The 23,595-nt window shown below is 53.2% G+C and overlaps 2 protein-coding genes across 5 annotated transcripts in view; both read right to left on the bottom strand.

Annotated features, from left to right (window-relative positions):
• Positions 1-5,191: 5,191 nt before the first annotated feature.
• Positions 5,192-9,221, bottom strand: LOC127471993 (transforming growth factor beta activator LRRC32-like). 2 transcript variants are annotated; one of them, XM_051789560.1, is made up of 2 exons: positions 7,801-9,221; positions 5,192-7,236 (listed from the first exon to the last, which is right to left on the bottom strand). In XM_051789560.1, the coding sequence occupies exons 1-2, from the start codon at positions 8,023-8,025 to the stop codon at positions 5,254-5,256; spliced, it is 2,208 nt and encodes a 735-aa protein (XP_051645520.1). In that variant the 5' UTR covers positions 8,026-9,221; the 3' UTR covers positions 5,192-5,253. The 2 variants fall into 2 exon arrangements, with proteins under 2 accessions (XP_051645520.1, XP_051645524.1); XM_051789564.1 differs by lacking the exon at positions 7,801-9,221 and adding an exon at positions 7,418-7,607.
• Positions 9,222-9,524: 303 nt separating this feature from the next.
• EDA (ectodysplasin A) overlaps positions 9,525-23,595 on the bottom strand; it is a 67,260-nt gene continuing 53,189 nt past the window's right edge. For 2 of the 3 annotated variants that reach the window (XM_051789616.1, XM_051789635.1), the window contains exons 3-8: positions 21,910-21,939; positions 18,765-18,944; positions 17,446-17,480; positions 17,298-17,349; positions 14,941-15,071; positions 9,525-13,069 (exon numbers count right to left, since the gene is read on the bottom strand). In XM_051789616.1, coding sequence (XP_051645576.1) covers positions 12,818-13,069; positions 14,941-15,071; positions 17,298-17,349; positions 17,446-17,480; positions 18,765-18,944; positions 21,910-21,939 — 680 coding nt within the window. In that variant the 3' untranslated portion in view covers positions 9,525-12,817. The remainder of the gene's footprint in view (positions 13,070-14,940; positions 15,072-17,297; positions 17,350-17,445; positions 17,481-18,764; positions 18,945-21,909; positions 21,940-23,595) is intronic. The other variant, XM_051789626.1, reaches the window with a different exon arrangement.

The raw sequence follows: 23,595 nt of genomic DNA, 5'->3' as shown, positions 1-23,595 counted from the left end.
TCGCACCTCACCTTCCCAGTCATGGCTTTTGCAGATCCTTCTCTTCCCTTGACACACAGACACAGTGACCACACTGTGCCCCTCTCGCTCCAGCCCTGAGGATTTTGGTGTTATGAAATAAGATCCCCCCAAGTTCCCTTTTCAGCCTCAGGCCCCGAGGGGAACATTGAGGGGAAATCTGAGCAGCTTCTGGAGGGATCAGGAATTTTCTGACCAGGAAAAGCTGCTCTTGTCACTGCTGGGAGGTGCCTGGGTGGTTTTTTGGGCATCACATGCTCAGTGGGCAGAGGGAAGGCAGAGGTTCATCCAGCACACGTGAGGCAGGAATTGCCAAGCACAGGCAATGCTGTGTTTTGGGAATGTCTAGGAGATGGGCTTTAATGGCCCTTCCAACCCAAACCACTCCATGATTCTGAGAGATTCCCAACCAAACCGGCCCCATCCCCTGCACAAGGAGGGACCTTTTGCTGTCAGGGCCAGAACAAAGGGGGGATATTGCCACCTTCTGGCCGCTGGTTTGGCTCTTAAGGGCCACCACCTGCCCTCGGGTCCTGGAGAACCTGCTCCCACCGGCTCCTGGGGTCGACAAGGTGCTTTCCCCCCACTGACCTTGTGCCATTCAGTTAAACTCCTCCTCAAGGTGTGGGTGGTGTCTTGTTCTGGGACCTGGAGCATCTCCAGTGGGTTGCCAGGACAATACTGGTGCTGGATGGCAGCTGGGAAGGCACGTGGGTCCCCAGGGGGTTCAGAAGCTGGGAGCAGTGGTCAGGAAAAGCTGCTGGAGAGCAGGAATGCAGAGAGGAACCATGGGAGGATGGGCTGGCAGGAGGGACTCACTTTGCAGGTGATAGGAGCCATGATCAGCATTGGGATAGGGAGGATTAGTCCCACCCCATCCCTCCCTTTGGAATGTGGAAGGCAAGGGCACTGGAAGCAGTGCCAGCGCAGGGAGCTGTGACACCAGTGCCCTGCCCAGGGCTGCCTCCTACGAGAGGTACTTTTACCAATCCCTCTTCACAGAAAAGTTTTGCAAGGATTGAGTTGCAGGAAAAAACTAAACCCTTCCTTTTAAAGCCAAACCAACCTTTCTTCGAACATCAATTCCTCTTCTTAGCTCAGACCTTGAAACAAGTGTAGGGCAAGTGCTAAAAATACCCCTTCCTTCCCCTTCCAGGGCAGACTCTGGGGAAGGAGGGAGGCAGGAGGGGATTCCCAGCCCAGGAAATGCTTCCCTTCCTCGGCCCCCAGCTGGGGCTCCCTCGGTGGGTGCTGAGCAGGGAGAAACACTGGGAAATGTCGTTCTCCACCTGCCTGGTGTTGGCCATCCTGGGGACACTGCCGGGGGGAAGTAGCACACCTGGTGCTGGGTCAGGGCTTGTCTGCACACAGAGCTGGCTCCTGGGATGGAGGAACATCAGCCAGTTGTCCTGGATGGCCAAAGATGTCTCTCACCACTGGCTCTCGGGCAGGGGCCAAAGCAAACACCCCTGAATGGTTTGTGACCCATGTGAGCACATGGGGACCCCTCCCCACTCACCGTCCCTGCTCCCAAGGGCTTGTGGCTCCCAGGCTCATGAGGGGCACCTTGGGAGGGGACCTCCCAGGGGTTCCCCTGCCATCAGTGTCCCCTCAGGCCCCTGGTGACCTCAGTGCTCCCCACCCCACGCTCACCTACCGCCTGACCACACGAGGAGCCACATCCTTCTGCCCGGGGCTGTGGCAGTGACGCAGTGGCACCGCAGTCATGTGGCACTGACGTCCTGGAGAGAGGCAGGTCCTGCTCCCCAGCCAGCTCCTGCCACGTCCCAGAGGTTGGGGATGAGATCCCAGCTGCTGGTGGGCACCGTGAGCCTCCTGTCCCCTCCTGAGGCTGGGGACAGTGAGGGTCACCCTGGGTGCCAGTGCCCACCCTGCTGTGGAACTCTGCTGTCCTTCAGCAAAACCATCTCCTTCCTCTTTCCGAGGCAGTGCTGGAGTCAGGAGCACAGGATGGGTGCTGAGAACGGGCTGGGGGTGGCAGGGACTCACTCCTGCCAGTTTATCCCCTCCAGAGTCACTTCCCAGCGTGACCTGTCCCCACAGCCATCCAGTGCCCCCAAACTGGGAGCAGGGACTGAGGGGCTGCTCCTGCTGGAAGGAGAATCACACCCGGTGACACTCCTTGTGCTGCTGTGACAGAGCTGCCAGGGCAGTGTCCCGGAGCAGCAGCCCAGGGCAGGCTCTGCAGGCACAGCTGGGCTGGGGGATCCAGGATCCAGCTGCACAACATGTGGCAACATCTGCATCCCCCCCAGCCCGGGGAAGTAACGCCCCAGGGGCAGCACAGGGCTGTGCAAGGCAGGGGGGCACGGGGGGACACGCTCCCCATCGGGAGGTCCCAGCCTGGCCAGAGCCCCCCCAGAGAGGAGGAAAGTGTCATGAACAACACGCCCGACCCCACCCTCCGGGCTGGGAAGGGCTGCCAGGGGAGTTGTGTTGAGTCAGAGCTGCTGTGGCAGAGAGGGATAACGGGAAGCAGTGGCAGCACAGCCCTAGGCATGGGAGGGATGCATGGGCTGGTGTCCTGGAGGTGCCACCAGCCTCCTGTCCCATCCCAAAGCTGTAGAATAAGCACCACATTCCCCGGGAGCACGTCCAAGGCAACCCAGCATGGGGAGCACGAGGACAGGGATTGATGAGATCAATCCTATTTGGGAATGGGTGTTGCAGCAGTATCAGGAAAAAAATAAAAGAAATGGTACCTCCAGCAGCGTTTCTGGAGGGGGACATACCTTCAGCTGGGTGAAACAGCCTAAAGCACGTGATCTTCATTATCTCATCAGCATTGGTGAGATTCAGGTTCATTTCAGCTCTGCTTAATGCAGAGGGTAAGGAGCATTCTCCCCACTCTGCTGGGCTGTGGTGGCTTGAGGGGTGAGATCTGCCATCAGCTCCCAGGATATTCCTCAGCTCTGGAAGTAGGTGAGGCTCTGGTTCATCCCCATAGAGAGAAAGAGAAAAAAAAGAGGGAAAAAAAGGAAAAAGGGACTAAAAAGGTGCTATAATTGAGTTGCAGGGAAGATAATTTCCTCCTGGGTTAGAGGAATGGCTTTTGGAAATTTTTGATAAAAATCTATTATTCTATGAAAATGCAGATCCAGAGAAATGTGAAGGCTTTCCACTGGAAAGAATGAGTTTTGCTGGATTTCTCAACGAGTTCTCTAGAAAATTTGTCAATGGTCACAACATTTCACCCACCACTGCTTTTTTTTGTCAGACCAAAATTTACACTCCTGCTGCCTCCCAGCCTGACTCAAATGCAACATTTTTGGCATCCTCACTTTATTTGTTCCAATTTCAATATTCCACAGACCTTTTATCCTCCTTTTGGATGAAAAAAAAGCTTGAGATGCCAAGACACGCCTGGGATAGGGAAACCATTTCCCCTAAAGCCTAGGAAGCTCTAGATGAGGGGCAGTGCAGGCACAGGACATACCCCGGGTTTCTCTTGGCCTTGTGCTGGTTCCTGCTGTGAATGTGGTTCGGTCCCACCTCGTTGTCCCCTGTGCCAGCACAGGCCCTGGGTGTTCACCCTGTGCCCTGCTCCTGGCCAAGCTTTTCCTGCGACTGGGAGAAGGGGACATTGCCCTTGGCACTGACGTGGATTCAGTTCTTGTCAAATCCACGAGACACAACCTGGAATCCTGTTTTTCTGCGAATTGGGAAGGCAGATAGGACATCAATAAATGTAAGAACCCAGCACACCATTTCCCTGGCTCATTTTCCATACCTTCACAGCCCTTCCTTGGCCTTGGAGGTTCTTCAGGCTTTCTTATCTGTTTTAAGCTTAACTTCCCCTCCCCAGGCTCAGGCAGCCTCCCTGTCCCACTGCCAGGCCACCATCCCTCTTCTCCCCCTTTCCCTGAGCTTTACAGAACCCTTAAGGTTGGAAAAGTCCTTTGAGATCATCGAGCCCAGCTTTGTGCCTTTGGGAGCCTTCCCTGTGGGTTAAAACCAGTACCACAAGCCTTCCTCCTGTTTTCAGGACATTTTTTAGCAGATGCTTTAATTCCTGAAGGAAACTCCAGGCATCAGCAGCCGCTGTCCCCAAGTGCCACCACCCCCCAACAGGCCATCATCCTCCCCCCGCTGCTGCTGCTCCCGGGACACGACACATCCTGCGTCAGCAGCGCTGGATAAACACGGCCCGGGAGCACTCAGGAGCTCAGGGCAGTGCCTGGCACCGAGTGCCCGGCAGTGCAGGGTGTCCCTGAGCACCCCGTGGCACGTGGTGTCCCTGCTGCTCCCCACTGTCCCCTCGGTCACCCGGCTCTGGGTGGCACCAGGGCTCCAGCCCTCTGAGAGCTTAGCAGCAGCACAAAGGGCAGGATGTTTCCTGGTGACATGTGAGGGAAGCACAGCCTGGGAGGGGTTAAGTGAGGAACAGAGGGCACAAAAACTACACTAGGAACAGCAGCATTCTGGGCTATGGGCAGGTGGCCCCAAAGTGTCCCTGTAATGTCACCCAGTGCTGGGCTGGGGAAGGAGGCTGGCACGATGTGAGGGACACACTGAGCTCACCTACCTGCTGCCATGGGCTTCCTGGGCACATGGGAAGGCAGGACCCTGCCCCAGAGAGCCCAGGTGCCACCCCAGGACAGGGGACACTTCTGGGGAGAAGCAAAGAAGAGACCCAGGATAGGACCAGCTGTCCCTGCCACCGTCACCTCGGGGTCCAGGCGCCGAGGGTGGGATGTCCTGCACCCACCTGAAGGGCTGGTGACAGCACAGACTCCCACTTCTCTCATTCCCACAATCTCAGTGGGTGAGGAGATACCCACAGCAGTGCCTGGGAGCACTGTAAGCCCTGCCAGCTCCACAGCACCATTCAGATGAAAGCTTGGCAGGGAAAGGCAGCAGAAGGATGAGCAGGGTCCCACAGAAACCCTCTCCCCACCTCAGCACTGCGACCCACCCTCAGAGCCATCACCAAGCACCATTCCCATTTCCTGCCTCTCACCAGACTGAGGAATGCTTCAGGAGCAACAGCAGGTATTTAGCAGAGCTATTAAACCTTCTTGAAAGGCAGACAGGGACTTCTGGGAAAGCTGGGAATCACCCAGGTGGCCCCAATGGAGACAATTCCCATCCCACAGCAGAGCGTGATTGACTTAAAGGGATCCCGCAGGAACCAGTGAGGAGACCACAATAATATGATTAATATTAATATTATTAATAATAATTAGAGTTCTGACTGATTGCTACAGTTCAAGGCTACACTTTGGTGACCATGTCTGGTGGCCTCTCCTGGGCTGCCCCCTCTCCTTTGGGGTGGGGCGGGGAGACCCCCACCCTGTTGCTCCGGAGTCCCACACAGCCTGGAGCCTTCTGGCCTCTCCTCAGGAGGCAGAAAGCCCCGGCACTGAGGAGGGAGAGGCCCACCAGGACCACGAGCAGAGCCAGCGAGCCAGTGCCCTTGGGCTGGGGACAGAGCCACCGGGGAGAGCTGGTGATCCCAGCCGAGACGTTCCAGCCACGGTCCTGGAAGGAGCACCGGGCATCGCCCAGGTCCTGCACGGCCACGCCGGCCGCACGCAGCGAGTCCAGCCAGCCCAGAGAGCAGCAGCTGAAGGGGTTCCCAGCCAGGGACACCTCCCTCAGCCTGTGGGACCGGCTCACGAGTTTTCCCAATGTCTTCAGGCTGTTATTCCGAACGTCCAGGCTTTCCAGTGGGGAGCAGGACAGACCTGCAGGCAAAGCGCTCAGACAGTTCCCGGCGAGGTCCAGGACTCGGAGCGTGCCCAGGCAGGGCAGCGCTGCCCGGCTCTCGTCCATCTGGTTGCCCCTCAGAGAGAGTTCCTGCAGGGAGAGCTCCAGCCCCCCCAGGGCTCCCGTGGGCACAGACAAGTCCCTGTTCCCCGACAGGTCCAGGGAGAGCAGCGGGGTCCTGTTGAAGGCGTGGGGGTGCAGCCTGGTGATGTTGTTCTCGCGAAGGCTGAGGTGCTTCAAGCGAGGCACGTTGTAGAAGGGGGTGCAGGTGTCTCCAGGGGCTGGAATGTGAGACCTCCCTCCCAAATCCCCTCCCTGGTCACTTCCCTGGCCCTCGCAAGGCTGGAGGTGGTTGGAGCCCAGGTCCATGGTTTCCAGCTGAGGCAGAGAATTGAAGAACCAGCGTGGCAGCACTCGGAGGGCATTGCTGTGGAGGTCCAGGGAGCGCACAGAGAGCTCAGTGCGCTCTGCTGGAGCAGGAGAGGGATCAGCAGACTCTGTGCCATTGGTGAGAGACTCCCTGGCCACCTCCTGGAGACAGTTCATAGCCAGGCTGAGGCTGTGCAGGGAGCCCAGGCTGTGGAAGAAGGTAAATGGGAACAGCTCCAGGCGGTTATTGCTGAGGTCCAAGTCAGCCACGTGTGTCAGAGCGGCCGCGGGACTCACGGTCCTGTTGAACCGCCCCATCTCCTTGTAGGGCAGGACAAAGTCCTCCAGCCGGTGTGAGCCTGGGAGCAGGGAAGCAATAAGGTTGTTGGAGAGGTTTAAGTGTGTGAGATCATTGACTTTGGGGAGCTCTGGGAAATAGAGGAGTCTGTTATGGCTCAAGTCGAGCACTTGGAGCAGGTAGGGCTCCACTCCCTCCTCGGAGGTGAAGAGCTCCAGGGCGTTGTGGCTGAGGTTTAAAACTCGCAGCTGTGTGAGGCTGAAGCCAGAGATACACTGGATGGAGTTCAAAGCCAAGTTTACCACCTCCAGCTCTTGCAGAGGCTCAAAAGCTCCCTCCTGGATTTCCATGATGTAGTTGTTGCTGAGATCGAGCTCTCGCAGCCCTGGAGTGCTCCGGAAGGTCCCTGCCAGCAGCTTGGTCATCTTGTTCCTGGAGAGATCCAGCACCCTGAGGCTGGTGAGGTTGCTGATGTACCAGCCTGCCATGTGGCTCTCCAGGTTATTCCCTGACAGGTCCAGGACCTCTATATTCCTGAGCAGATGGAAGGCTTCCCCATTAGCCAAGAAATTCCGGTCTAGGTGGTTTGATCCCAGGAGGAGCGAGCGCAGCTGGGGCAGCTGAGCCAGGGTGGTGGCTGACACGGCTTCCAGCTGGTTGAAGCACATATCCAGGTACTCCAGCTGCCCAAATCCTGTAATGTAGCTGTCTGACAGGTTTCGGATGAAGTTGTTGGAGAGTTCAAGGTGCTTAATTCCTTGGCCAAGCTCCTTGGGAAACTTCTGCAGGCCGACTCCTTTGCAGGACACCTTTGTGGGGCTCTGTGGAAAGACAGGAGAGCTGTGAGCACGAGGGGGGGCTACAAACCACAGCTCCAGCCAAGCCAGCTGCTGTCCAAGATGGGAATGAGCAAGTGGAAATGAGACTGTTCCCTCTTCCCATGCCCAATTGGTTCAGAGCATCCCTGTTTAGGCAGAGGAAAAGTGCTGTGGTGGGCTCTACCTTCGCTCTCGCTCCAAACTGGTTTCCTCTGGAATTGGAAGCCTGGATGGCGAGCAGCTGATTTCTCTCTGGGGGGGACAGAAACCAGCTGTTCCCCATCCAGGCTCCCAGATGCCTTTCTAACATCGACGGCAGCTGTTGGAATCCCTGTGCTCCATCCTGCCTTTGAGCATCTTGGGCACGGCAGGGACATGGTAACAGCTGGATGCTGGGATCACCTCGCAGGAGACTGGTTCACAGATAGGAAAAGAGGAGAGGCTGGGAAGGTTAAAGAGATGGAGGGAGGTGAGAGCCATGGGGAGGAGAGCCAGAGGGATGCTCACAGCCCCAGCGATGCTGCTGGAGCCATACCAGCCCAGGTGCTCCTGGGAAAACAGCCTTACCTGCTGGCAGGGCATGGACCTGGGCCTCGAATCCGTGCTAGACCGGGCTCTGAGGATGGATGGGAGCAGCCAGAGCAGCAAACATCCCCTTTCAGCCAAGAGCATGTTGGGCTGCGGGCGCTGCCAGCCCCGTCCCGCTCCTCCGGCGCTCTCCGGCAAGCTGGGCAGGAGCCAGGCTCTGTATAAATAGGCTTCAGGATGGGATGGGGGAAGGAGATAAGGCATGTGGGTGTTCGTAGCTACGGAAGTGGGAAAAGAAAGACATAAGCCTGAAGAGGGGGAAAAACAGCGCAGAAAGCACTGCAGGGAAGGGAAAGAGAAACGGCGGGATGGGAGGAGGGTGCTCAGGTGATCGGGGTGACCAGTGTGACATCAAACGCCAGGAGGCAGAAGTGGCACTTGGGAGAGCCGAGCGGGTTTGGGGGAGTTCCCCCGAGCAGCTTCCCTGTGCCAGGGACAGGCTGTGCCCTGTGCCAGCTCCTGTCGGGCAGCTGGTGCCGAGGGCACCGGGAGCAGCCAGCGAGGGCTCCGTGGCCATCCTGAGCCAGGGACTGAGCTGCCGGCTGTGGCCATCGGGCATCACCGTGGGATTCCCGGCAGCCCCGGGCCGCAGGTGAGACCGTCACACCGAGAAATTCCCCTCCCCTGCCGCCACAGCCCAGCCCACTCTCCTGCAGCACCTGCCCCTCCTCGGGAGACAAGGGCTCCCTGGAGTTCAGCTTCCCAGCGGGATGTGCAGAGCTGGCATCCCCCTCATCCTCCTCTTCCTCCCCAGAGTCTGCTGTGCTGCCAGTGCTCCTCATGTCCCCACCAGGACGGCTGCCGGGTCCCCTCCTCACCGAGGGCAGGAACCAGACGGGAACTGTCCCTGTGGCAGCTCCAAGTGGGATCTGGGCACCCAGAGCTGCACCCCACACACAGGGACTTTTTTATGGTGGCATGTCTGTGTCCCTGTGCCACCTAGTGCTGATACACTCCCCGGGGATGTACTCCTTGTGCTTCACAGGGTGTTCTCCAAAATGCACAGTTTTGGGGTTTTTGGCCCAGTGTGGCCAATTCCATCTGAAGGAGCAGCTCCAGGCTGTCGAGGGGTTACCCAGGGATGTGGAGTTTCAGCTGTGGAGCTCGTGCTCTAGTCCTAGAGGTGTCTGGCAGGAAAAAAACTATTATATAGACATAAACCACATAAATAAATAAACACAGATAATATGTTTATGTAACTAAGCGTACATATCTGGAAGAAGCAGCATCCTGGCTTCTGCTGTGGCTGCCCCTCACCCTCCGAGCTTTGTCATGTTAGGATGTGGCTGAGCCTCGAGCAGGACCAAGGTCCCCAGCAGGCAGGACGGGGTGACAGCCCCCCAAGGCCAGGGCTGGTGTCCTGGGCCGAGGCAGCTGTGAGCACACAGCACATCTGTGCAGATGTGAGACCCTGCCAGGGAAACACCGACCTCTGGATGAACCCTCGGCCCTCATCTCCTCTCCCACCAGCAGTGAATGTGGAGCCCCAAAAGAGGAACTGGCCACTGCTCCAGCCCTGGTGCACCCGCCCCCAGCACTGCCCGGGGAAGCCCGGCTGCTCCTCCTGCACCCCCAGTTGCTGGACATGGGTCTGCACGGCCCATGGCACCAGCTGAAAAGTCCCCAGTTCTGCGGAGAATCCCTGGGCACTCGCATCCCAGGGCTGTGAACTCCCTTTGCAGGAGCACTGGGTGTGGACGAGAGCCAGCTGAGGCACCGGCAAACACTGAGGGGCTTTTCTGGGATTGTGATAAAGGCAAAGTGAACCTCACAGAACAAACAGGGAGAGACCTGCTCCTGAAACCCCAGGGTATCCTATGCTTCTTGTCCTTCCTGCCCTCCACGCTGGCTCCCAGGGCTCCAGAGGGGTCTGTTCCCCCTGAGGCTTTCACAGGACAGGTCTCCAAAGGATGTGAGGATTGAGCAGCAGGACATGGGTGTGGAGGAAGAGAGGATAAATCCCCTGGCCCACGTCACAGCCGTGGGTGACAGATGCTCCCAACCTGGGCATTTCGGAGGCAGGAAGGTACCTGGTTATCCAAGTCCATGGGATCCGGGCTTCTTTCCGTGCATTCCCCTGATGCCGAGAGCAGGAAGGTGAATCCTGAGCAGCTCTGAGCCCAGCGAGGGGACGGCGCCTCTCACACCCCCAAAGGATGGAGATGCTTCATCTTTCCTGTCCCGTCACACAAGCACAGCCAACACTCTGCTGTGGCTGTACAGACCTTCCATGGAAACTCCTGGTGTGGCCAGCGAAGGACATCTCCCCAGGAACACCGAGAGCAGGAAGGAGCTTTACTTGCCAAGGCCACCTGCAGTCAGCAGTTCTCTGCTCTCCAACTCGGCTACACTGAGCTCACACTTCGATGTAGTGAGCATGAGAAAAAGCCTGTTAACACGTTCCATGCAGGAATCACTCCCTCCTGCTCTCCTCCTGCATCCCAGGCACACACCAGAGAGGGGACAGTGGCGCGGGGCTTTTATGGAGAGAAGGGATTCTCCCTCTGCCTCCCCCTGCCAGCAGCCATGGAGCACATCTCAGATCCTGCCAGTGGGGAACAAAGAATGCAAACTCCATCCACAGCTTTCCCAAAGCCCCTGGTATTTATGCCTGCCCCCAGCCTTGCTGCTCAGGCCTGTTCTAAAGCAATTTTGTTAATGATTTGCTTATTCTCACTACATACAGTTGTCCCCCTTCATTCTTGTCAGGGGAACATGTCCTTCTTAATCCATTTTAAAGGAAATAAACCACAAAGCCCAGAGAAGAGCCTTCAGGGCTCTTGCCAGTCCTACATGTTGAGGCTGAAGGGAGGACAACCCACTAAAAAGCAAGAGCAGCCCATTTGTCACGCAGTTGTTTTACAAACTGCAGGGCCCCTGTGAATAGCGAGGCCGCGGCCAACGCCGGAGCCCCCGAGGAATATTTATCTCCCAATAACTGCAACACTTGGCAAGGGAGATCACACACTACGGAAAAGTGATGGAGCCAGGAATGCTTCAGGCAGGGCGGACACTCCCGTGGCCACAGCAGTGCTGGGACATGTCCCGGACACACGTCCCTGCAGGTGACCAGGGCTGAGCCACCTCTGCATGGAGGTGGAGCCATCACTGAGATCACGGAATCACAGGATGGCTGAGTTGGGAGGGACCTTAAAGATCAACTCATTCCACCCCCTGCCAAGGGCAGGGACACCTTCCACCAGCCCAGGTTGCTCCAAGCCCCATCCAACCTGGCCTTGGACACTTCCAGGGATGGGGCAGCCACAGCTTTTCTGGGCAACCTGTGCCAGGGCCTCCCCACCCTCCCAGCCAACAATTCCTTCCCAATATCCCATCTCACCCTGCCCTCTGGCAGTGGAAAGCCATTCCCCCTTGTCCTGTCACTCCACTCCTTGTCCAGAGTCCCTCTCCAGCTCTCTCGGAGCCCCTTTAGGCACTGGAGGGGGCTCTGAGGTGTCCCCAAAACCTTTCCTTGTCCAGGCTGAAGAAGCCAGTTTGGGACTTGTCTCATTTGCTACAACAGGCTGCCACTTCACTCCCCTCTTGAAAGCAAAAACAGGCTCTGAAAAGAAATGCAGGGAAACAAAACCCCAACCCAGAGGAGTGCGAGCCAAGGGCTGACACAACAGAGCAATTTGCGCTTCGGCCTCTCCTCAGCTCCAGCACATCTTATGGCTTTAGGTCTCCCCAGCTGAGGGGAGGTAACGGGAGAGAGTTGCTCAAGAAGCCAAAAGAAACAATAGTGTCCCAGCTCTTCTATTAGTCACCAGAAATCGAGTTATGACTAGACTCAGCAGGGCTCAGAGAAAAGAAAAAGTGGTGACTTCATGCTGGACCAGATTTTAAAATACAATTATTTTTTTTCTTTGCTAGAGACTCCATCACCACTTATTTAAGGTAGAAGGGTGCCAAGAAGAAAGGGGAGGAAGGCTAAAAACTACATCTAAAAGCAGGACAGTTGCTATTAAAACAGAAAAAGAAATAAAATTTCCTGATTGAATATTTTATTCTTAAACATGACAAACTTCCTCCGAGTGTTCTCACAAGTACTTGTGTCTGCTCTACGCGGCTCAGTGAAGCCTGTAGAAATGTGTTCTGGTTTGCAAAATATTAATTAAAAAGGACAAAACAAAAACCAAAAAAAAATCCCCCCAAAACAAAATACCCCCAACCAAACAGAACGTGCTGTAACAGCAGCAGTACTTTAAGGCAGCCCCCGGCAGGGCAAAGTTACCTCTGGGGTAAGGGCAGGAACTGAAAGGAGCAGAGGCCTGGACCCGGGAACCGGCGTTTTCTTTGGGATTTGGTGGTTTCTGGAATGTGGAGGCAGTTTCCTATCTGCTAAGCCTGCTCTAGTAAGGATTCCTCTTCCTCTTGCACTTCCTGCTTTTGCTTCCAAGCTCTGGGAAGAGGCACTTCCTCGCCTTCCTCGCCCACGCTCCTGAGGATGAATGTAAACACCACGACCCTGCCTCACCCACCTCCCTCCGCACCCGCGGCCGTTCCAGTTCCCACTGGGAAGGCAGGAAACCAGCAGCCCCCTTCCTTGCTCTGGTTAGCGTGCAGAAGCAGGAGTGCCTGGCTGGGACAATTGGGACGGGAGTCTGTCTGCTCCCGCTACCGCCTGGGATGCTCTTGCTAGTGCAACATAAAAGCAGAGACCCACAGCTCTCCCGACAAGCCTCGTGTGAAGATCACAGAGCAGAGTATCAGTGCAGTAATACTTGAAATACTGAGACAAGGCAGACACAACAGCCTTTCTTCCTCACAATGCTTTTGCAACCAGCTTTTTTTTTTTTCTTTTTTTTTTTTTTTGATCCAAGTCTCCACGCAAGTCACAGAGGACAATTGTGCTTCCTGCATTCACATATAGGAATAAATAGCTCTGGATCAGTTTTCTTTACGGCCGGATTACAGAACCCCCTGAAATACTGATACGCTTATGAACAGCAGCACTGTGCAGTTCTGTGAGCATCCTTGGCCATGCCAAGTTCCTCTAGGATGCTGGTGCATCTCCCAGGCGTATGGCCCCAAAGAAAGTTGTGTGCTTGCTCATGTTGATGGAGATGTCAGCATGGACCATTTTCACAGCGATCTTCTGCCTGGCCTTAAGGAGGCAGACCCCGGCCGTGTAGCAGGTATTGAAGTTGGTCTTGCCGGTCTCAATACTCCGAGTGCATTGCAGAAAGGGCTTTTCATCCACCACCACCTCATAGCTGGCAAAATCTGTGAAGTTTATGTAGTATACCTGATGTGAAGCAGGGAGAAGAAAGGTGTTAGGGAGGGGACTGGTGCACGGGGAGCAAGTCCACATTCCTCTCGGTGTTCCCTGGCTAACGAGCCCCTCCTTGGCTCCAGCACACCTGTGCTCACAGGAGGTTGGCTTGTGTGAGGCAGAAGAACCCCAAGCCAACCAGGAAACTCTTGTATTCCGCTTCAGACTAAGCATGCAAGAATCCATTAATCCATGTGTCCAAGGCTGAGCTACAAATCCTGCTTATTACAGGGAAAATGACCTGCACAGGCCCCAGTGCAGAGCTGTGCAGAGCACCCTGTGTGCTACAAACAGCTTCTCATCCCACAGACAGACAGACACATTTGACTGAAGGCCTCTTGCACTTACCTGGCCAGTCCTGCTTCCCGGTCCCATGAGCCTCCTTTAGTGGTGACAGCAGAACTGCCCTAAGGTGTACTGGGAGCTGCCTCCTGGGTAACTGGACTCGAGGTGCTTCCAGAGGCACAAGCTATTCCAGGGAAAGCGCTCTCCCAACTTCCACAGCTTGGAAGGAAATCACCCTACAGTGTTCCTACTGATTTAACTTCCAGGTCTAGTAACCAAGTCCCTGTGACTCGACTGTTCCTTACTTAACCCTCTCCCACACTGATTCCAAAGAACTGCATGAGGAAGACCTGTCCAAGGAGAAGTCAGTCCCAGGGAACTGCTCCTTCCTGAGAGAGGAAATCCAGCCACTTTGGAGGAATCTGCTAATTCTTCCTAGTCTCACTCTGTGACCTTGGGAACTTCACAAGACTGGATCCCTTTTTTCCTTGATGGACCACAAATGACAAGGCTTCAGAGGCCAAACACTGTGGCAGCAATTAGCATTAGGCTACTTGCATAACAATTATACTTTGGCCCGTGTGGAGTTATTTTTCCTGTCCCCATCCAAATCAGACACATCACCAGTTCCATGGAAGAGCATCTGACATCCTCAGCCCACTTTATCTGACTTGGTAAAGTCCCAGTGGAGCTGCCAACTGAACAGGAGTGATATTAGAAACATGGAGGAGGGTGGAATTTGCTCAGCTGTAGTTGCCACACAGAAACCCTCCTGGCTTGCTAACATCTGCCCCAGAATCAGTTTTTCAGCCCACGGGTGGGTGTTCACCTGAGTGCCCTGGCAGGGGAGAGCCCACGGCTCACACTCCACCCGGCTCAGCGATTCCCATCGGAGATTTGTGGGGCACTGGGAGCAGTGTGTTAAATGACAATCCTTATCCTGCTTTGGATTTGAATGGGGAGAGGAAATGATGCCTTATTAGCTGCACACTCTATCAGAACACAGCAGTTTCTCTCTTTGTTAAGCCCTTTCTGCAGAAGCAGGTGGGGACATCCATCGTTGGCACCAACCAAGGCGGCAGCGGAGCCATCCCGCTGCTGGGGCATCATGTGGGATGAGGCCACACGGGAGAGAGGGAGTTACCTGGGCTGGAGTTTGGCCAAACCACCTGGTCCAAGAGCCCTATGTTTGCAGAGAGCAACGTGGCTTCGAAATGACTCCAGACTGCCTGGGGTTGGGCCCTACATTTCTTTTAAAGCACAGAGTGCAGTGTCCTCTCTGCAGGGAGGTTTGGGAGGGCTGGCAAGTGACTGCACAGAGAACTGGAGGATGAGCAAAGGGCACTGGTGGGTGTGGGATGGGGATAACCAATCTCCTGAGGGCGGTGTCACGGCAAAACGTGTGTGAAACCACGTCCTCCCGAGCACACCCCAGCGCTGAAGCGGTTACAAGGACACACAAGCTGTTGGCATTTGGTAGTTGTCTGGAGCCCTCTCGTGGTTCATGCAAGGCTTCCATTGGAACACAAGTATAGGAGTTAGCCTAGGACCGTACTCACTTCTACCTGACTATAGATGAAGTATGTGCCGTCCACCAGTACCTCCAGCTCCCCACTGCGGGCATGCAGCTTAAACACCTTGGGGTTCATAGTGATGCGAGACCAGTCATTGAGGACTCCACCTGAAAGATCTCAGTATGAGAAAATGGCAGTCACTCAGTACCTGTCAGAGGAAAAGCGCGGGAGCACAAAAATACAGTCACACTGCAGGGGTCACACAGCCCGAAGTCAAGGAATTCAGTGGGACAATCCCAGAATTCAAGACTAGGGTGTGATAGCTGGGACTCCTCTCTAGCTCTGATCACACTGCCACTTGCTGGGGACACCCATTTCCTGCAGTGAACAGCATGACTGTGGGACTACTCTCCCTGCCCTCATCTAGGGTCATTCTCCTCATCCTCAAAAACAGGGTCACATGACTGATTTTAATTCTGGTATTCCTTGACTTCCCCATCCCTGACTTTGCCACCAGCATTATCTTAACAAACACTTTGTCATTAGGTCTCCAAGGCTTTTAAAAGCCAAAATAAAAACAAAGTAGGAGATTGCACCACGTCCCACCCCTAACTGGGGTGGGACATTGTTTTTTGTTTCTTTTCTGCCAAACTTTATATACTTGAAAATTATTCCTGTACCAGCTTGGCTTCCTCACACTCATTGCGCATTAATAGGTGGGATGTATTAGGTATCTTTTTGGAGGGCATCCCCTGCAAGTTGAAATGTGGTGAGTAGGAATAATCAGGAAATTTGCTCCAAAAAGTCATTCTGGAGCTGGACTGCAACAGTAGTGTAGGTGCACTCGTGGACTCAAAAGGTATCAGAAGATTTCTACATGTCAACCCTGTTTCCTACCTCCTCCCCCCTAGAAAAAAAAAATAAAAAGAAGAAAGAATAGTACAAAATAGTGCAAGGGACCAAAAGGTCAGGTATTTATAGATCCACCACCCAGTCCTGGCACTGGGATAACTGACAAGACAAGCACAGCTCTGCTCCCTGGATGGACCCAGGGGACAGACTTTGCTGTGAGCCCTGAACTGAGCCAGCCTCTGTAGGTGCCTCAGTTTATCAGATCCCACTCTTTTCCTCCCTCTCCACTCCCAGCCCCCCGTCCAAGCCCGCCAGGCTGCAGCTGGACAGAATTCCTGGCTCACAGCACCAGATTGTTCCCAAGCAGCAGGGAAGGACACTCACAGGGCATTCCCACTCTTAGACAGCAGCACACCCTCTGTAAACCCTCAGCACTCCCAGTAATAAAGGGATCACTGCTTTCTGAATGCAAGCAAACGGCATCTTTTCCCTCATATTGTTCCCGGGAACGGACGGTTTCCTTTGAGTTTTGGGGAGCTGGAAGCACACTGCCCTATCCAAGGGAAAGTCCAGCTCCCACTCTCATGGCTGCTGAGGGAGAAGCTGCCCTCCCACAGCAGCAGTGGCCAGCCCTCCTCATCCCATGTATCAGGCAGGAATTCATGGACGGGGTCCTGCAGCCCCATCCTGCTGCACCCACCCTTGGGAGTCTGGGATGAGGGGACATGTCCCAGGGCTGTCTGTGCTCCCCAGGGAGCTGCACAAGGGGACTCAGAAAGGGGACGACACATCCAGCTCCTCTCCAGCCCAGCCAGAGCAGGGAGGCAGCAGGAATGAATGAGCCCCAGCTGTTGGTAAAGAGAGCAGGAACTTGAGGAGAACTTGGATGGGGATCCAGGGAGGAGGAGGAGAGCAAGGAGCTGCCTGTGGATGTGAAATGCCTCGGCAGGGCTTGGGATAATGGTCTAAAGGCTGCTGGTGGGGGTGGAGATGCTCAAGGATTCCAGGAAGAGCTGGTGGCCTGGGCACCTTTGTGTCCTCACACCACTGTGCCTTCCCCTGCCTTAAACTACTGGGAAACTGGAGAAACACATGATAATGGGGATGAGGCAGGACAAGGATACGCTGAGGGATTAAAATGGAATGGGGGGAGGAAAGGTTGGCCATCGAGGGGCTGGGGAACACTGGTGGGACAACAGCAGGTTGGAGGAGGCGCAAAATGTACCTGGAGGTCAGGAGGGAGATTCAGTGGGACAGAATTACTGGGATATACAGGATAGGGATAACCTGGGAGATAAACAGGAGCTCAGGGGAAACGGGAATGGAGACTCTTCTCATGGAGTCTGGGCAGGGGAATTGGACTGTCCTGGGGGATAACAGCAGGGAAAATCTGGGAGCTGTGTTATGGGATGCACTGAGACCTAGATACGAGGCCATGGGTGCAGGGAAAATCTGGGAGCCCTGTTATGGGATGGAATTAGACCCAGGTATGAGGTCACGGGTGCAGGATGAGCCCTTTCCAGTAACCACCAATATCAAGAGATCCTTACCATTCTTCACTTGGATTGCTGAGCCTTGGCCTTGAAGGTGGACCACAGCTGGCTGCAAACACCAAACACAGCATTAGCAAATGTAGCCAGGAAATGTTTACAAAAACCCCTCCCAAGGCTGGGCTTTTTCCTGGGAAGATCAACCCACCTGGATGTCTCTGGAGCCGGCCTTGTCTGTGGCACCTGCAAAAGGCAATTTCATGTTGTTGAAGAAGAGGGTTGAGTGAAGAATCCCACAAGTAAAACTCCTCTTACCCCATAATAACCATTTAAACCCCCACAGAAATAAAACTTCTCTTACCCCATAGTAATCAGTAACCCCCCATTAACAGGAGGAGGACAGCACCACAAGTATGGGGTGCAGGCAGCATTAAAATATACAAAATATAAATATTAAAAACATACAAAAAATACATAAAGAAGACAAATATTCATCCTACATTTCCCTACTTTAATCCTGCATTTCTGTCATCAAAATTAAAAATTCAACCATTATTCAACCAGTTTCCACTAGAAGGAAAAATTGCACAACCCTTTCCCTGCTCTGTGGTGGCCAAAAGCCTCTTGGCTGCCAAGATGACAAGTTTCCCTCTGTAGTAGCTCAGGTCATTCATTGCATCCCAGCTCCACGCTGAAATCTCCCTTCTCCGGGAGCCAAACCCCTATTAAGGAGGAGATGCCTGTGGCAGGATACTGGAGCTGAGGCTTCCTGCTGCTCCTGCCTCTGCTCAGGCAATTAAGGATCACAGAATCCCAGAAATCCAGAGTGGTTTGGGTTGGAAGGGATCTTAAAGATCATCCAGTTCCAACCCCCTGTGGTGGGCAGGGACAACTTCCACAATTTCTGAGATAAAAACTGAGAAGTCTCCAAGTTTTCCCTTGAGCTATGTGGGCTATGGGGTAATAGCTCTGACATCTCTGGAGATGTGTTTATTAATATTAAACTGCTCATGTAGATATAACAAACATTGCTGGTGGGAATGTCCACTAACCTGCATTTTAAGGAGTTATTAAATTCATAGATTTTAGCAAAATAATCACCACACGACTCTGTGGAGAAATAATGTGATCCAGATACAGGGAAATGGAGAAAAATGGAACCAAGAACTGCTGGAGAAAACCATTTTTCTCTGGATGGTAGAGGAGGGAAGGGAAGGTAGGGGTGGCAATCTGCTGTGGTTCCTGCCTTCCAGGTCCTGATGCAAAGAATCATGGAATCACAGACTGGTTTGGGTGGGAAGGGACCTTAAAGCTCATCTCGTTCCACCTCTTGCCACCTTCCACTAGACCAGGTTGCTCCAAGCCCCATCCAACCTGACCCAGGACACCCGAGTCCTGCTCCAGGATGCCGTCCCATCACATCCAGACACTCCTCAGGGGGGAACACGGAGCCCTTTTATTCCCGTGTGGCATCTCCCGCGCCGGCGGCGTCCCCAGCTCCGAGCAGAGGAGGGACAGAGCTCTCACCTGAGGGGCCCTGCAGGCCGGGGGGTCCCTGAGGGCCCGGCGGGCCAGGGGGGCCGGGCGGTCCCATGACGGTTGTGCCGGGAATCCCGGGGATGCCGGGAATGCCGGGGGGACCCTGCGGCCCGGGAGGACCTGGCGGCCCTTGGGGACCGTTGGGCCCCGGAGGACCAGCCTTCTTTCCTGGAAAACACAAGGTCAGGTGTTACCTTCTGCACGTGGGGTGGGCTTTGACCTGCAGGGAGCAGCAGACAGGGGATGCCCTCAGGGGCAGCGTGTCCCAGAGCTGGTCACGGCCCTACGGCTCTGGGATGCTCTCTGGATACAGTCAGGATGCTCCCCGTGACCCACGGACACTCCAACACACCCAGCCAAGGCTGGAGTGGTAAAGTCCAGGTGACCCACTCCACAGTGTCTCAGTTTTCCGTTTGTTGATGGAAAACAGTGGAAATCTTCCCTACCTGTTACACACTAGGATTAGGAGATGATCCCCACGGCTTGGTCTCCTCCAGAGGGCAGTTCAGAGCTGAGCTGCAGCATTGCCTCAAAATATTTAAATATGTTGGGCTCTGTATGGAGGGGTAAGGGAAGAACTAACCCCACCACGAAGATGGAAGCACTGGGAAATTGTTATAATCATGGAATCACAGGATGGCTTGGGTTGGAAGGGACCTTAAAGACCATCCATTTCCACACCCTGCCCAGTCCAACCTGGCCTTGGACACTTCCAGGGATGGGGCAGCCACAGCTTCTCTGGGAAACCTGTGTCAGTATTTTATAAACCTCATGGAAAAAAACTTTCTTCCTTAAAATGATCCTCAAACACATCCCATGGCCCCAGGAAGAGAAATGGCACAACCACATCAGTAACTACTCATACAAACACAAAGTGGACTGAAACCAGGTCTGCAGGGAAAGCCTGGCCTGTCCTCAGCTGATTTTCCAGGTCCCCAACAGAAATTATGTTCTTTTGATGTAGTTATTAAGATGCCAGTTTGTAACAGCTTTTATGCCAAAGCGCATAAATGGAGCAAAATCACTCCAATTGCTGCCACAAGGTCTCCAGTAGGACAGAATTAAACACTTTGCTACATGACAGCAGCAGTTGGGATATGAAATTATGGTTATTGGAATAGTTTCCAAGTACATTTATGTACTTGTTTCTCGACTAATATCCATCTTTGTAATGGGATAAAACTATAAGGAGAAATCCATCTATTTTAGTTAGGACAGGGGTGGAAATCTCTAGGTGGCCATTAGCCAGGAACATGGACACATGGACATCAGTGTGGGACAATTGTGGGGGTAATTTAAACATCCAGAAAACTAAGTTAAAGTAAGGAGGGGTGAGTAAAATAACACTGGTGTCCAAAAAAAGGGAGGGGAAAGGTTTAAGGGGACAAATCTCCACAGCAATATTTCTGTCCAGATCAGCAGCCACGACTTCCAATCCAAGCTGGCCACAAACCAGCCTTCCCCTAATCCAGAGATTTCCTTCCTTGGGTTGATGATATGCCTTGGAATTGGTCACCCTGAATCACACCCATCACCTCTTTCCCCTAAACACACTGAACTCCTCTCACTCATCCCTCGATCCAGGCCATCCGAAGGGAGGATCGAACGCAGGGAGTCGGGAATGCTGCTGCTGTCACTCCTGGCTTTCCTTCCCAAGAGGGATACAAATTACAGCTGGTTTAACTCATCTGCCTCAGAAGTCTGGTCTGCTACTAAGGGAGCTGCTGCTTGAGCAGTGAGACAATTGCACATCCCACATTTTCTGTGCGTTCTCCCCCTCCAAGTCATTTCAACTATTTCTCTGCATTAGCAAATCTCACTTATTAAACTCACAAGGCAAAAGATATTTGATTTGTTTGTCTGAGGGGACCCCAGCCTCCCTATCAGCTCTCCAGGGAGGGTCCCAGCACCCAAATCGCAGCCTGCCAAGTCTCCTGGTGTCTGTACTCACATACCAGGCAGGCTCTGAAATGCAGAGCAGGCAGGACCAGGGAGTTCTCCTTAATCCTTGCCCAGCAAACAATAAGCTGTACCTCTAAAAAGAATTAAATGTGACAATACCATAAAATTGAACTATTTTATACAGCTGTACATAATACAGCTCTAGGAGATCTCCTTGCCCCTCTGGAATTGCTCTGTACACCACAGCTATCACTTGTTATTAGCTGGGCTGATTTAATGTGGGTTGAGGGTTTCTGAGCTTTGTTAGGACAAACTCCTCCAACATAAAATTTTATGCTGCTTCTGAGAGTCAGTACAAATGAAGTCTCTAACTGTGGCCTGTTTCCACCTCTCAGCTGTGCATCTGGAGTTTGCATCCAAGGATTAAAGTGATTTGACATGTTATTACAGCAGGACAGACATGGGAAGCTCGGCTGCTCCCGCTGCTGATGGTGGGGATGGAGCAGGAAGGGCTCTTGAGGGACACAGAGAATTGCTGAACAACTAACTGTTCTGTTAATTAAATACACATTAGCTACAACAGGTAGCAAGCAGAGAGTTGCCATTGCAGCTGTTGTCACCTACAACCTGCTGTGAGCTTTTAAAGCACTCCCAGAAGCGTTTGGATGGTTACAAAGGGCAAAACCAGGTAACTGACTGCATTTCCCGGGAACTGAGACTGCAGCACGTTTACGAGGAAAAGCTGATGGAGCAACTCGGATCCTGGGACTCACTCAAGCTCCTGGTAGTGTTAAATGTTCCCCAGGAGTCCTACAGAGACAAGGATGGCATCAGCAATCCGAGAAACACGGGGCTGCCTCCTGAATAACCCAAATCCCAGCAATCCACCAATAGGTGTTAGGAAAAGTGGGATGCAAAATGTGTCTGTTGGGTTTGGTGGGTGTGAAGGGGACCCCAGGCTCGGGATGAAAGCCAAGGCTGGCAAACAGCAAGTGGCTCCTGATGCTGGTTCATGACTCCATTCTCTAATTACACCATCTTCAGGATTACTTCTATAGAACATAATTAACTTCCTTCAGTGTTAAGGGAAGTTTTAAGGGTGTTGTGGGTGTTATCCCTGCCCTTCCCAGTGCTAGAAGCTGCTTCTGGTTTCTCCTTTGTGTTATCCAAAGAGAACTCACAGCTGGGTGACAAACACAGAAAGGAAAATTAAGTTAAAACTCAAACTTACCCTTTTTCTTGTTTTTCACTGAGCTTGGACCTACAAAGAAAAAAAGAAGAAAACTAGTGAAATTCAGGGATCATTTCAGTGGAGCAAATCCCCATTGCCATTTTATATTCCAAGTGGACAATGGATGAGTTTGTGGCCCATGAAGCTGCACTGGAATGGTCTGAGCTGAGAGCAGTAACCCAAATATTAGAGCATCACAGAGTGGTTTGGGTTGGAAGGGATCCTTAAAGATCATCTGGTCCAACCCCCTGCCGACTCCTTGTGAGCCAAGTTGTTTAAAAATAAGAATAAAATACTAAAAAAACACAAAAGCAAAGAATTATTATGAACTGGCTGTTTTGAACAATGGGAACCCAAAGCCCCCTAGCACGAAGAGAAAATATTTATAGTGAAGCTGAGAGAAGACAGAACTTTTTGAGCAGAGGCTGAAATGTGAAACATGTTCCATTGCTTCCCCAAGAATTAACCACGGATGGGAATGAACTGTAAAATTCCCCAAATATTCCCTCGCTGTTCATCAGTGAAATCCCTCTAAACCCCAGGTTTTAGCACATGTTGATGACTGAAATCACCTTTAACTGAGATAGAATTATAACGAATGGAAGGTAACGAGGTTGCTTTGAGCCTGAGGTGGTGGAGAAAGGCAAATTCCCAACAGAAGTGCCATTTTTCCATGGTTGGTAAAAGGAAAGATGAGGGAAGGATCAGAGAAATACCCGGAAACATCACTGATGCCTTTTTAACTGGAATAATAATTTCCATACATTATGCTGTTGAGTCATGGGAAAATTATGGAATTATCTATAAAAGGCATTATCTATAAATTTTAGGAAGAAATCCTTCCCTGGGAGGGTGGGGAGGCCCTGGCACAGGTTGCCCAGAGAAGCTGTGGCTGCCCCATCCCTGGAAGTGTCCAAGGCCAGGTTGGACGGGGCTTGGAGCAACCTGGGCAGTGGAAGGTGTCCCTGCCCATGGCGGGGGGCGGAATGAGATGAGTTTAAGATCCCTTACGGCTCAAACCATTCTGTGATTCTATGATTTAAAATACTATGTCTGCTAATCCAATTTTTTTACAATCTAATTTTTTTTACAATCTTCACACTATTAAAACAGGCAGACGGGACAACACGTGGGTTTCCAGCAATGCCAGGCCCAGATCTCACCAGGAAGCCACACCAGCAGCTCCACCACGAGCAGACAAACTGCAAGACCTAGGCAGGGCAGACGAGCTCCACTTTTTTTGCCATTCCCGAGCTCCACCAGCCCTCGTTGGAGGCACCAGCTGGTTAACAACATTTCCAGCGAGGAGAAAAGAAAAAAAAAAGTCCTTTAAAAATCCCCCCCTGCCCCCCAGCCCAAGGCAGCGAGAGGGGAGTGCCGCGCCTGTGCCTGCGCAGCCCTCGGAGTCACGAGAGTTTATTTCATGTTCCATATATCACACCATTAGCGCCACGACCAGAGTGAAAGTACAAATAGCTGCGGCCAGCCAGACACATCGGGGCTGCCTGCAACCCATTAGCTTCAAAGATGAATGGGAGGAATGAGAACCACATGGGATGTCAATGTTCGCAGTCCATATTACAACACGCGCATCTGTTCCAGGCACGGCAGAGAGAGATGTTACGGCCCTGCAAGTGAATCTTTCGACAAACACGGGGGATACTCCTGACACGAGGGGGGGGAAAA

This window comes from Manacus candei, unplaced genomic scaffold, assembly GCF_025592945.1.
Source record: "Manacus candei isolate 608988 ecotype Guabito, Panama unplaced genomic scaffold, ASM2559294v1 h1tg000003l, whole genome shotgun sequence".
Lineage (NCBI taxonomy): Eukaryota > Metazoa > Chordata > Aves > Passeriformes > Pipridae > Manacus > Manacus candei.
The sequence above is the reverse complement of the archived record's forward strand: the minus strand, read 5'-3'. Positions and strand labels throughout refer to the sequence as shown.